At 39.5% G+C, this 12,346-nt stretch overlaps 1 protein-coding gene across 5 annotated transcripts in view; it reads left to right on the forward strand.

Moving 5' to 3' along the window:
- The window catches only part of RBM33 (RNA binding motif protein 33), a 99,547-nt gene that overhangs the window by 59,066 nt on the left and 28,135 nt on the right, over positions 1-12,346 (forward strand). For all 5 annotated transcript variants that reach the window (XM_032181036.1, XM_032181037.1, XM_032181039.1 and 2 more), the window contains exons 13-15: positions 706-954; positions 1,758-2,045; positions 9,357-9,995. In XM_032181036.1, coding sequence (XP_032036927.1) covers positions 706-954; positions 1,758-2,045; positions 9,357-9,995 — 1,176 coding nt within the window. The remainder of the gene's footprint in view (positions 1-705; positions 955-1,757; positions 2,046-9,356; positions 9,996-12,346) is intronic.

Raw genomic sequence — 12,346 nt, forward strand, 5'->3', positions numbered from 1 at the left:
CTCTACAGTAAAGTTACAAAAAACACCGTGATTTGTTTAACACTTTACAGCTAATGTAGTCTGAGAAGTTTTAATGCCACGTTTGATCCAGTGCCATGCAGCTCCTTAAGTTGCCTTAGCTCCGCGGAGGCAGGGAGAGCTGTCCCGCTGCCCCACTGGTCCGGGCCACCGGCAGGGCCGGAGCGCCCTCTGCTGCTCAGCCGCACAGCTCAGCGGGGAGCTGGGGCCTCCTGCTGCCCGAGGGGAAGCTGAGCTGCTTGCTTGAAGTGGGTAAATGTTCTGGGGTTACGCCGAGTGATGGAGAGGGCCCTGCCTGCATGCTTGGGTGTTCGGGGTCTTTTCATGGTGTCTGGGTTTCGAATGTGGGGAAGTCATGAAGACTTCTATGGACTTCTGTGTTTGGGGGGAGGAAGAGAAAGAACAGTGTTTAAGTCATAAAACAGAAAAGAAAAAGGAGAGCAGAAGGCCTTTCGTTTGCCTTTTTCCCAATTCATCTGTTGTCTTACTCAGGCTTAAGCATAGAACTACGTTGCACAGCTTCTGTTAATCTGTTTTTTAATCAGTGTGGTTTTGGTTTAGCCTGGGCAGTAGCTGCTCACAAATGTTTTGAGGACACAAATGTTTTGAGGACTTGTGAGGCTGGAGCTACTTTTCCAAAGATTACTACCTTGAAACTAAAAACAAATAATCTTTCTTGATACAAAGGGTCCTTTGCATCCACCATTGCAACCTCAGCCCCAGCCTCAGCCTCAGCAGCACCATCACCAGCAGCAGCAACAGCACCATCACCAGCAGCAGCAGCAGCAACACCACCATCATCTCCAAGGACCACCACAGCCCTTGATGCCCATGAACCAGCCACAGTTCAGGCCTCACATGCAGGCCACGCAGCAGCAGCCAAATAACAACAGGATGCAGTGTCAGCAGCGGCAGGGTCCGATGAAGCCAAGACATGTGAGTACCACCTCCATCAGCGTTGTCTCTCTTAGCTCTGCGTGGATAATAAGCATATAAACACATTTCAAAATGCCACCGCAGTTTTTCAGTATCGCGTATTCCTTTTCTGTTTTGTCCCTTTCTGTTCTGTTCCCATTTTTTGCTCCCTTTTCTACTTTGATCATTTTATAATCTACATCCACAAATAGTACATGTCTTTACTTTTTATTTCTAGTCTAATTTTCTGTGGTTTTTGTGATCTGATTCCAAAAAGAGATGATAGAGTTGCCCAAAACCTGACAGTAAAGGGTTTGGGGGGAAAATTTGCATGATCATATTTAAAACTGCTGGTAGTCTGTGACTGTGTAGGAGCCCATTTCTGTGACACCATCCTTCAATTTGAAGGCCTCTCAGTAGCACTGTGGATAAGTGTTCTGGTTCAGATGGTATCACTCATGTCTTGTGAGTTTGCTCCAATCCAGCATGTTCTGCTACTAGGTAGGTTGGGGTAACACAACAGTCCATGGCAGTGCTCAAGTTGATGTGACTGTAGTTCGGAAGAATCACTTTAATTAGCAAAATAAATCACAGTGAGGCCAATTTCTGAGAAATATATTAAACCACTGAGATTGTTTGCTGTAGATTAAAAAGTTAATGTTTTTGGTTTTAATACTTACATTGAAAACACTACTGTGTTTTCACTACCTCTTTGAAAAGTTCTTTTTGTGTTGGCAAGCAAGTCATGAAAATCTAAAACAGGGATCACTTCAGTCTGTCTTGGAGTAGCAATATCTGCATTTTTTTTTCTTTCTGCTTTTCAGAACACACCCTCACAAAATATTGTCAAGCGTCCAAATCAGCAGCTACAGCCAACTGCTCCAAGAAATAGTAACTTGCGGGAGTTGCCAATAGCACCGTCACATGCTCTGGAAGTGAGCAACAACAGGCGAACCTCTACCCCAGCTGCTCAGGTCAAACCCATTACCAGCACAGTGTCTGCCACCAAGACTGTAGCTGGTGTTGGAAACTCACAGGGACGGCCTGAGGTGAAAGCTAAAGCGATCACACCAGTGGCCCAAGCAAAACCAGAAGCAAAGTCTGAAACAGAGGTAAGGGTTTTTTTTTTGCTGTTTTTAAAAAGAAAGCCCATTGGAAACTTCTTGTCTGACTGTAAGCATATCTACCATACTATTCGTCCAATATTTTTTGCTGCCACTAGAGGCCTCCCTTCTGAGTTGTGCTTTCAGTCAGTTTCCATTGACCAAAATAAAAAAGAAAAAAGGGAAGTCTGAAAAGTTGTCAGGGCCCTGGTGATCTTGTTTTGCAGGTGTAGGAATCATTCCTACCGTGACAAGGCAGAGGTGGCGTGAACTTCATCAATGATACAAGTCTGAGATAGTCCTCTGATAGTCCTCTGATCCACTGTGCCCATTTTGTATCTTGCAGGTTTACGATCAGTTGCCTTGTGTTGTGTTTTTTTTTGTCATTTGTTTTTTTCTTCCCCTTCCAGGTAAGTACTTCTTCCTTGGTTAGAAAACCTCTTCTCTTCCATTTTGTGTTGCTATATGCCTTATATGCCCTAAATAGCCATTTTTCTTCTTCGTGCTGTTTGTCCTTAGACTGCCCACTCTACTCTAGGGTCTTGAGCGTTCCTGCAGGAAATTGCAGCTGTATTGTCCACGGAATTTCTTCTTCTTGAGGAAGAAAATCTTTCTCTCATATACCCTTTTTGGATGAAGGAAAATAGGAGATGCTCTCAAGTTTTCCATTTTGGACAAAAAGATGCTGTTTGCTCTGCTAGTACTCTGCACAATCAAAAAATGAAATACAGGTTTTTGGATTCCACTGGGTTATGCATTGTGAACAGGGGACATTTTCCTGCACAGATTCTCCTGGAAGCTAGAGAAGACTTGCCATGAGCACTGTGTGAGAGAGTAGGTAGGATTGCACAGATGATATTGTTAATACTGAATGTCAGGAAGTGCCAGAGGAACATGATGGTTAAACGCACCCTGTACAATTCCTGAATGTCAGGTTATTCGGAACAAAACTGTAAATCTTTATAGTTCGGTTGCCCGTGAAACTTGTCTCAAGGACCAGGTTTCCTTCAACAACTGTTGAAAGCTTTAATTGTGGTAATACTGTCTTCCTCTTAAGCTGCTGGTGATTAGCTTCTCATCTCGTTCATGAATTACTATGACCATCCCTAATTTTCGGAAATGTGGCACAAAAGAAACCCGTAGCTGGCAGTGCTTGACCTCTTCTGGACTTGCTTCTCAGTGGGAATATAAAAAACCCTTTTAATTGTGATCTTTTCTGAAAAAATTGCTTAAGTAATCTCTTTCACCTCAGTTCAGTTTCTTGGAATAATCCAAGTCAATCTGTCTTTCAGGCCAATAGTACAGGTAAGTTTTGAAGACCTATGCAAAGCAGTTACAGGCCTCCCCATCTAAAGCATTTTATAGTTTTTTCATGTTTCAGCCATATGGAACTTAGGACATTAGTCCTGAAATATCTCTGTCAGTGTCAGGAAAAATAAACTACTAGTTTTCACTCCTGTTAATCAAATGGAATAAAATAACCAGTACAGATATCTTGTTCTCTCCATCTTGAATATTATACGTATCCTAACAAACCTGTAACTTTAAGACCATCTAATTCAACTCATGTGATTTCTTGGTCCTGTAAGTCAAGCTTTCTTTTCATTTCCATGGTAAAACAGCTGTCTTCGAAAGGAGTTTGTGATACCTATTTCACATATGTCACTTTCTTTGTGAAACGGGAGGGAAAAAAAAGTTGCCCTTGAAAAATCGATGTCTCTATACTGTTTCCTATTGATAACCATAAAAGTAAAGCTTTCATAGGTACGCTTGTCAAAGATTTCTATGAACGTGCATGCACAGAATAGAACACTTCTTTTTTCAAAGTAGACCCAAAAGAGAGCCTTGCACCACAGTGCAGTAACAGCTGTCCCTTTTCAGCTGTGCCACTTTGGTAGTCATATTCACTGGTGCCACTCATCCTCAGTTTACAAACTGAGGATTGCTGTACTAGCAATCTCATTTCCAAGTACTTAATTATTTTCTCTGCTATTTTTGTAATGTAGGTTATTACATCCCCTCCTTAAGGCAGATTGTAATATTTTCCAGTCTTTTGTGTATTTTTCTTCTAATTACCAAACTTTATGCTGTTTTAGGCTTTCTGTGAAGATGAAAGAGTTAAATTCTGCCATCTTTTCTAGCTGTCTGGCTCATAACTGAATTGGGCAGGTTATTTTGCAAGTGTCTTCAACTGGAAAATTAAGACTCTTTTTCTGTATCCATCTTCCTTAAGAGCCAACGGCCATATTTATGAATGCCCTATCACTCAGGAAGCACAAAAAATAGCAATGTTGACTGTTAAAGGTTTTCCCTCATCTTCCAAATAGATATATAAAGGATTGCAACCTGAGTGACTAGAAGACTGAAAACTGTTTAAACTTTCTGAATGGTACACTTGTTCCTATGCAGCTGGAAAATATCGACCTTTAAGTGCCTCTGTCAGAATGATTTTTCAGACCGAGGACATGGAAGTTTACATCTGGGAGAGTAACAAAGAGACAATGAAATTGAGAGAAATGGGTAGTGACTGCGGGTCTCATTCTGCTCATGTTGAGGTCAGTTTAGGGAGGGAGGAATTAGGGAAACATTAAGCATTTTTGAGTTTCAAAATGGGGCAGAAAAATGTAGAAAGGTGATGTGAAGCTTTTTAGAAGAAATGAAATACTGGATCTCAGAACAGGAGAGATATTGGTAAACCATTGCATAATCAGAGGTTTACTGATATCACCACTTATATTGCAGATAACATCCCTGGTATCCTTGAAGGCAACCTTTCTGTTCTTCCAAATCCAGTAAACTTTGGAGTTGGATTTTTGTTGGGTCTTAATGTTCTTTTCTATAAGACTCAGAGTATAGAAAATATTCAATATTGAGGAAGTTCAGGTGATTATTAAGAAAATGTTTCTAAATCTGCATTTTTAGAAGTTAATTACATGAAAAAAATGTACGTTTTAATTTTTCTCCAGCTTGAGTAGGTTTGACTTCCAAATTTTAAAAATAATGCCTCCTGTCTTTGTGCTTAAATTCTTTCCAGCGATATTTTTCTAGATAGAAGATCATAAGAGGGCAGTGTGCTTTTCAAATTAATATATAATCTCATTCTTAATTTTCTGTTTCTCTGATATGTACTCTGCCTGTGTTTTGTAGGATGATTCATACCTTCATAGGGTTTAGGAGCCCCTGTCATTAGTAATGTGTGACGTTTATTTAACTGTCCTTATTGAACCCCAGCAGCCAAATGATGTAATTTGGATCTGTCCTTACCTTTTATGAAGAATTATTATGAATTTTTGGACAAGTGCTTCTAGTCTATTTTGTTTCTAATATTATAACTGATGGGGAAAAAATAACCTCTTGAATAAACTGATTTGTGTATATGCTGCAGTTCAAACTGTTTTGATTGTGCCAGTTTTACTGAGGGAAACAAGTGAGCCTGGCTGCATGATTATTTTTTTTGTTCCTTTATCCTTCGTTGCAAGCCAGAGAACTTCAGTATCCAGCTCTCAGGGCTTTGCATTTAACTCTTAAAAAAAAAAAAAAAAAAAAAAAAAAAAGAAAAGAAACCGACCCACAGCCACAAAAGTGATTGTTTTGAATTCACTATATGAGAAGCAAGCTATTGGTACGAGGACTAGAGACGTTATACTTTATGTTGTAATTTGTTTTAGAGCATTTCTGGGTTACCCTACAAAAGTCTGCTGCTTCTCTTACTGCTGCTCTTGAGTTAGATTCAGAATGGCAGCCTGTAACTTCTTCTTTTGGCACTTTCCATTAAAATCTATGAACCTTTAAGGCAGAAGGAAAACCTGTAGCTAAGGCTTGGTCTTCCCTCCAAACCACAATTAAATATATTGTGCTCAAGAACTTTTCAGGCAGATGAGAATCTGCATTTAAGAACAGCAAAAACAAATGAACGGGGAAAAAAATAAATAACAATAAAAATGACACTAAGGGAACTGCTTTGTCTCTCTGGCTTTGTGCTTGTATTTTTTTGTTCTTTTACTTTGTATTCCACCTGGCTTCTCCTTTTATGTACACTATTTCTTCATGTTGTAGAATTTTCTGCAGAAAAAGGGTGACACATCTGGTTTATCTAGTGAAAAGGCTGCTCCAAGTTTTTCTGCTGCTTCACCTGCAGATAATGTTGCTTTTGGTATTAAACCTCCAAATATGAGCTGTGAAATTCACGGTATCTTTGACGGATGTCTACTTTCTCCCAGTTGCTTTTTTTGGCAAAATTTTTATTTTTTTTTCTTTTGGCAGTGCAACTGCTTGTGAAGAAGTCTGTGCTGCGGTTATTAAGCTAATAGGATGAAAAGCATTAGCAGCAGTCATTGCATACCATTTCCATTTTGATCCAGCATACTGTCTTGCTTGTTCTTTCTGATGAAGCTACTTACAATGTAGGGGAAGAGATGGTTTTAGAGCCAAGAGGCAGAGGATTTAACTGCCCCTGTTTTCATCCTGGTGAGGAGTTTGCTACCCATTCTGATTCCGTGCTGTTGGGTCATTCTGTACTGGGTCTGGCTAATAACAATTAGAAGTGCTTCCTAATGCAAATACTTAGCTATTGATCACAGCGTCTTTATATTGTGTGGTTGTCTTCTAGCTGCAAGGGTATTTTACTGAGAACTGAACAGTAATAGTAACTCATTTATGGAGATGAAGGATTTAGGCCTGTCTGTAGCCTATTAATGATCTGATTTGCAATTGTCATATAACCTCAGAGCTTTTGGCCCTTCATTTCACAGCTCGCCTTTTCAGAAGAAATTGACTTTGTATTGACTTTGTAGGAACCTTACTAACTTAGCATATATTGAGTTGAGTTCCTGAAAGGAAAATTCCAGATTATATTTGAGATGGAGTAGCCCGCAGATTCTACTAAGCATTCATCCACTTGTCTTCTGTGTTTAATGCTAGTGCAGTTGAAGTCTGCCCACGGGGTTCTGCATGGACGTGTTGATCAGAGCCCCTCAGGATGTCCGTTCTTGCCTGCTGGCAAGACCCATTTAAATGCACCATAAAATACATCTCTGTGCTGCTTACATGTAGCCTTTGAGTTGGTGTTTTGTACTTAACAGATTGGGATTTGTATCTTCCGAGGCTTTCAGAACTTGTTAGATGGTAATACAAGCAGACAGTTCCCTGATGATACAGCACAGCTGATAGAAAAGCCCAGTCTTATGCAGGCTTCTGCTAGTATTGACACCCTCAGTTGATCATAAAAAGAAAAAAAAAAAAAAGTGCTACCTCTAGAGGTAGACTTGGTACTGGCTCACTGGCATCTGTCAGACCCATTTAGATAAAATACAGCATGCTCTGATCTAAAGCAAAGCAAGTGAATTAATTCATTAAGTGGAACAGGTTTTCTGTTTGGACGATTTGAACAACATATTTACTGTCTCGGAAACCGACTGAAAGCTTCATTCATAACATCAGGTTCTGCATAACAGCATGTCATCCTCCTATCTGGAGCTTATCTTATTTTTCTCATCCTATGCAAGATATACTTGAGTCTTATCTTTTTGCTCTGTTTCTTAAGGATCATGTGTTTTTTTTTTATTGTAGTTTTGGTGTTTAAAACTATAATCCAGCACCTCCAGCTTTCAGTCCAAGATTAACTCCTTGACTTCCCTCCATGTTTTAATTTGTAGAAGTGTGTTCCTGTTGCCATCTGTCAACAAAGACCTGTAACCTAGTCATTACAGTGATCAGTCATTTATCACTACAGTCGTCCTCTGAAAAGGATTGGGGAAGATCAGAACCTTGTGGTTTATGAAGTGTTGTCCTAAAAAGGATGGTGGTCGGATTCCTCCCAAAACCGTAGCCCATATTTATAAATAAATAAATCTGTTTTTGTTGAAATCTTATTTTAGTCGTTGTTTAGGCTAGACTTGTACTCTGAGACATGCGGCTACTTAGGAAAGGAGCAGTTATATCCGGAGGAGACGAGCATTCAGGATTTGTGCATCTGGATTCTATGAACACAAATACTAATGGGCTTTTTTATCTGCAAATCAACTTTATGGTTGGATCTCTTCTGCTTTTTTTTTTTTTCTTTTGTGTTGGAGATTCTGTGATGTACCAGAGATAAAAGCCCTCAAACACCAAAATTTATTATTGCACACTTGGGTATGCATGCGTTTAAAAATAATCTTAAAAAAAAAGACATTTATACTTACAAGCTCTTGCACCCCAGTTTAGAGCAACATAAATAACTATTAATTGCAGATTCAGTTTTTGAGAAGTGTTCTAACATTGTTTATGCTGTAACTTACCAAAATGTAGAGTATTATTACTCTGAGAGCCTGTTAGGGGTGATTAATGGATCTTATCAAGAGAATTTTGTGCTCATTAGCATTTGTAAGCAGTCTCTGTAAGTCTCTAATGTTTCAAACTGTTGAAAACAAAACACATAAAAGGTATGCTTTGTAACTTTTAAAAAAAAATGCATATATTTGTATCATAAGCTGCTTGATTTCTTTTCCAGGATGGTGAGAATTACTGTTTTCCCAGCTCTTGTCTATTTTTATAGCTTTTCATAAGAACCCGTTGCGCCAAAGTTGAATAATCTTTAGAAAGGTTATTTGATAGTGTATAAGACTTTCAGAAGGGCCTAGGGACGGAATATTAAAGGCATTCTCTATATACCATTAATATTCCAACGCTGCATTTGGCAACATTTTGATTCTGAAGAGAGTGCATGAGTTCAAGGTCAGAGAGATTGACTTGTGCTGTTCATTATAACCAATTATTGTGTGACAAATGAGTTTGAGATCAGGCTGAAAATTCTGTGAGAAAAATCAATAGTTCTAATCAGGGCCTTTCAGGTCATTTACCACCCTACCTTTTGTTAGTTTGTCAGAAAAGAGCAAGATAAAACCTGTGTGACAGTGGGTTGCCTTCGTATTGTTACTTTCCATTTGAAACATATTTTGATATCTCAAATTATATTAATAGTTTAATTGGTTTTAGAAACTTCTAAATGAGTTCCAATTTGTAAGACTTCATTTTTAGTATTATGATAAGATTTCTTAACTGGTATTAAAGCTTTTTTTTTTTTTTTTTTTTAACTGTCTTAGGAAGTAGTATTTCTAAGTCCTAAACCTGATTTGAGCTGTTTGTCTCTAATGAATAGCAAATAAACCATATTTGTGGATATGCTCTACTACTAATAGCCTTTCCTTTGTGTCATGGATAATTTCAGAAGCTCTACAGAGAGTTAGGTCATTATCACATCTAAAACAACAAAATAATGTTATTTTGACCAAACCGGGCAGATAGAGTATTTTATAAATTAATTTGTGTTTCCCTTTGTAGTATCCAGATGAAGATGAAGAAACTAGATTGTACCGTTTGAAGATAGAAGAGCAGAAGCGTTTAAGAGAAGAAATTCTGAAACAAAAGGAGTTGAGACGGCAGCAGCAGGCTGGTGCTAGGAAGAGAGAACTGCTTGAAAGACTGGCGCAGCAGCAGCAGCAGCAGCCTTCTACGCAGCAATCCTACATGCAGCAGGAGGACGACTCTTCCGAGTTCCCCACCAACGGCAACCCTTACATACCCCACTCTGGCTTACAGACCAGGCAAAATGTGAAAAACAGACTCCTTGTTAAAAAGCAAGATATGGTAGTCCCAAATACCCAGCCCAAACACACAGATTACCCACAGGTTGGGGGCAATATGCAGTATCAAGGACAGCAGCTGAAACCAGTGAAACAGCTGAGGCAGCCCAGGACAGTACCTCCAAGTCAGCCTCAGGCAGCGCAGAAAATATCGCAGACAAAACCTGCTGCAGCACCGCTGCCCTCACCACAGACTGCTCGAGTGGCTTCGGTACAAGCAAGGCCCCAGGAACTGAAACCTGGCGTGAAAAGGACTGTCATGCAGCGGACAAACAGTGGTAGTGGAGATGGGCCCCATGTCGGCAGCAAAGTCAGGGTGATTAAGTTGTCAGGAGGGGTAAGTTTCCGAGGCTCGTCTTGTGTGTGTCTCTTGTCATGGTTTGTTTGTGTGTGTTTCATTCCGTGCAATCCCAAAATAAAAAATGGGCCCAAGGTGAAGAGGGAAGTAGCAGATTTAGCAGACTTCACAATCCATATTTTAGATTTTCAGAACTGTAAGTTATTAGCTATTCAGAAGTGTATGTTTTCTTTACTGCTTTACTGCCAGGCAGTTACTGTTATCACATTGTTATCTAAAATAACACTCCTTTCCTTTAAATTCTTTGTAACTTGAGTCTCAGGGACTCCTCAACTCTGCTCATTTTGCTTAAGGTTGATAGGTCAAATAATGGGTCGGAGAAAAGGACTTGTAGACCTGTTTTCTAGGCTCAGTTAAAAATCTAGGCTCTACTTACTCATTAGTTGAAGCCACATAATTTAGTTGTGTGCCAGCACTGGCATTGGCGTGGTTTCTGTACCCAAGGGAAGATTGGCTTTATTTTCTTGGGAAGTGTGTTGCGAAACTAACTAAAGCAGTATATTGGAGAGGGATGTTTTCTGTTAGAGGCTGGGTTTAAAACATTACCATTTCCCTTCTGCATCTAAATGAGATTTCCTTATCTTTTGATGAGGGGTCTATTATTTGTAGGGCGTCCCCTGAGCTCCAGCGTTGTGGATGACTCTCAATGCTGGCCTCGATGGCAGCATGCATACTTAAGATCTGGGGGGTTGGTTAGGAAGTATCTAGACCAGATTTCTTCTGTCTTAATGAAAAAGACAGGTTAATTTGGTAGGGCTCTGAAGAAAGTGACACGAAAAGATGCAGTGAGGTGATGGTTGCCAGTGTGCAATCTGTCCTTGGGTTCTGTGCTGAGGAGGAAAGAAGGATGTGATCTGTTAAAAACTGTGATACATTGGAGATGTCGGGGAGGGGGTTGAAGAAAATTTCTTAATTATTTAAGAATGTTAATTAGGGGAACTTGCAGAACTGCTCTAAGTCTGTAATGAAGTGAACATACTGTGTTAATGGGCTCAAGGAAGCCTCAGTGGGTAAGCTTTAATCTGTAGAAATAAGGGAGAAATCGAAATGCCAAAGCCTGAATTACTTTTTATAAATACTTTTCTACAGCTCATAAAACAAATATGCTTAAAATTTTGAATTGCATAATGACCACGTGATCTTTCAAAATACTAACATAAAGGACCTTGTTGACTAAATAGAGCTGACAACAACCTTGCTTGGAGGATGTCTAAATCCTCTGACACGGTAACAAGTGTAGAAGAAAGTTCAAAAGGTTGAAAGAATTTTTTTTTTCTTGGGCTGAAAATAGTTGCATACAAATATGTCTGCAGGAATCCCAGTGGTCTGTGAAAGGTACAGCAGGTTTGTTATTCCTGAGCAATTAAATAAAGCAATCATGCACAACTTCTTTTATTATGTGGTGAAATAAAACAGTGCCAGTCACCACTGTATACAGCTCTTCATAACAAAGGTTATCAGTGCCCAAACTGGCATTTGTAATGCAATAGTTCTTATTGTAACTCTGTTTCGGGAAACCAGAGATGGTTTGTTTCAGATGAGTCTCTTGGTAAGCAAGAGCAATTAGCTTTGTTAAATGCACCTGGAACCTCTCTTTTGGTGTATATTCAAGCAGATTTGTTCTGTCTGTAACTTCCAGCTACTGAGGTGTTATTACCAAGGTAAAGCAGGTTCTTTACATGTAGCTTTTTCTGCTTTTTTTCATATAGTCATGAAAATTTTCGTTCCAACTATGGAAGAATAAGAGCAAGCATTGCAATTAGCTGCTTAACATTGATCAAGATAGTTAATTTTTAATCATTTAGTGACAGGCTGAATCCATATGACTTCATTTCTGAACCATGCAAGATAAAAAAAAACAAAAATGGAGAGGGTGTGCAATCTTGTCTATTTTGACAGGATTTTAAAGAAGAATTAAAAGGTGTGGGCTCTGCCATAAAGATCACATCACATTTAGTTTTGTTCTCTCATGTTTAGCTCTGCCACCTGCTTCCTCTTCCCTCAACCCTAAATGTAAAGGAAAAGCCAAATCTCTTTTTCCTAGCTGTTCTCCTTAGTATTTGTGTTTCCTGTAATTCCCTTCCTTTGGCCAAAGGGATGCTTGGTATCTCTTATCTATATGCATTGACTTCATCCTGCAGTTAGCAGCCCTGCTGTTGCTCTCGAGTCTAATCGCTTGTACCCTTTTTCCTTTCTAGAGCTCTTTTGTGCAGCACAGTTTTTAAGACCCGTGTCCAAGTGAGATGGTTTGTGATTAGACACAATGAGGGTCCCTTTCTGAAGCTCTTCATTCAGGCAGGTACAGACTTAGAAGGTCCCTTCTCTTTCAG

This window comes from Aythya fuligula, chromosome 2 (assembly GCF_009819795.1).
Source record: "Aythya fuligula isolate bAytFul2 chromosome 2, bAytFul2.pri, whole genome shotgun sequence".
Taxonomy (NCBI): Eukaryota; Metazoa; Chordata; class Aves; order Anseriformes; family Anatidae; genus Aythya; species Aythya fuligula.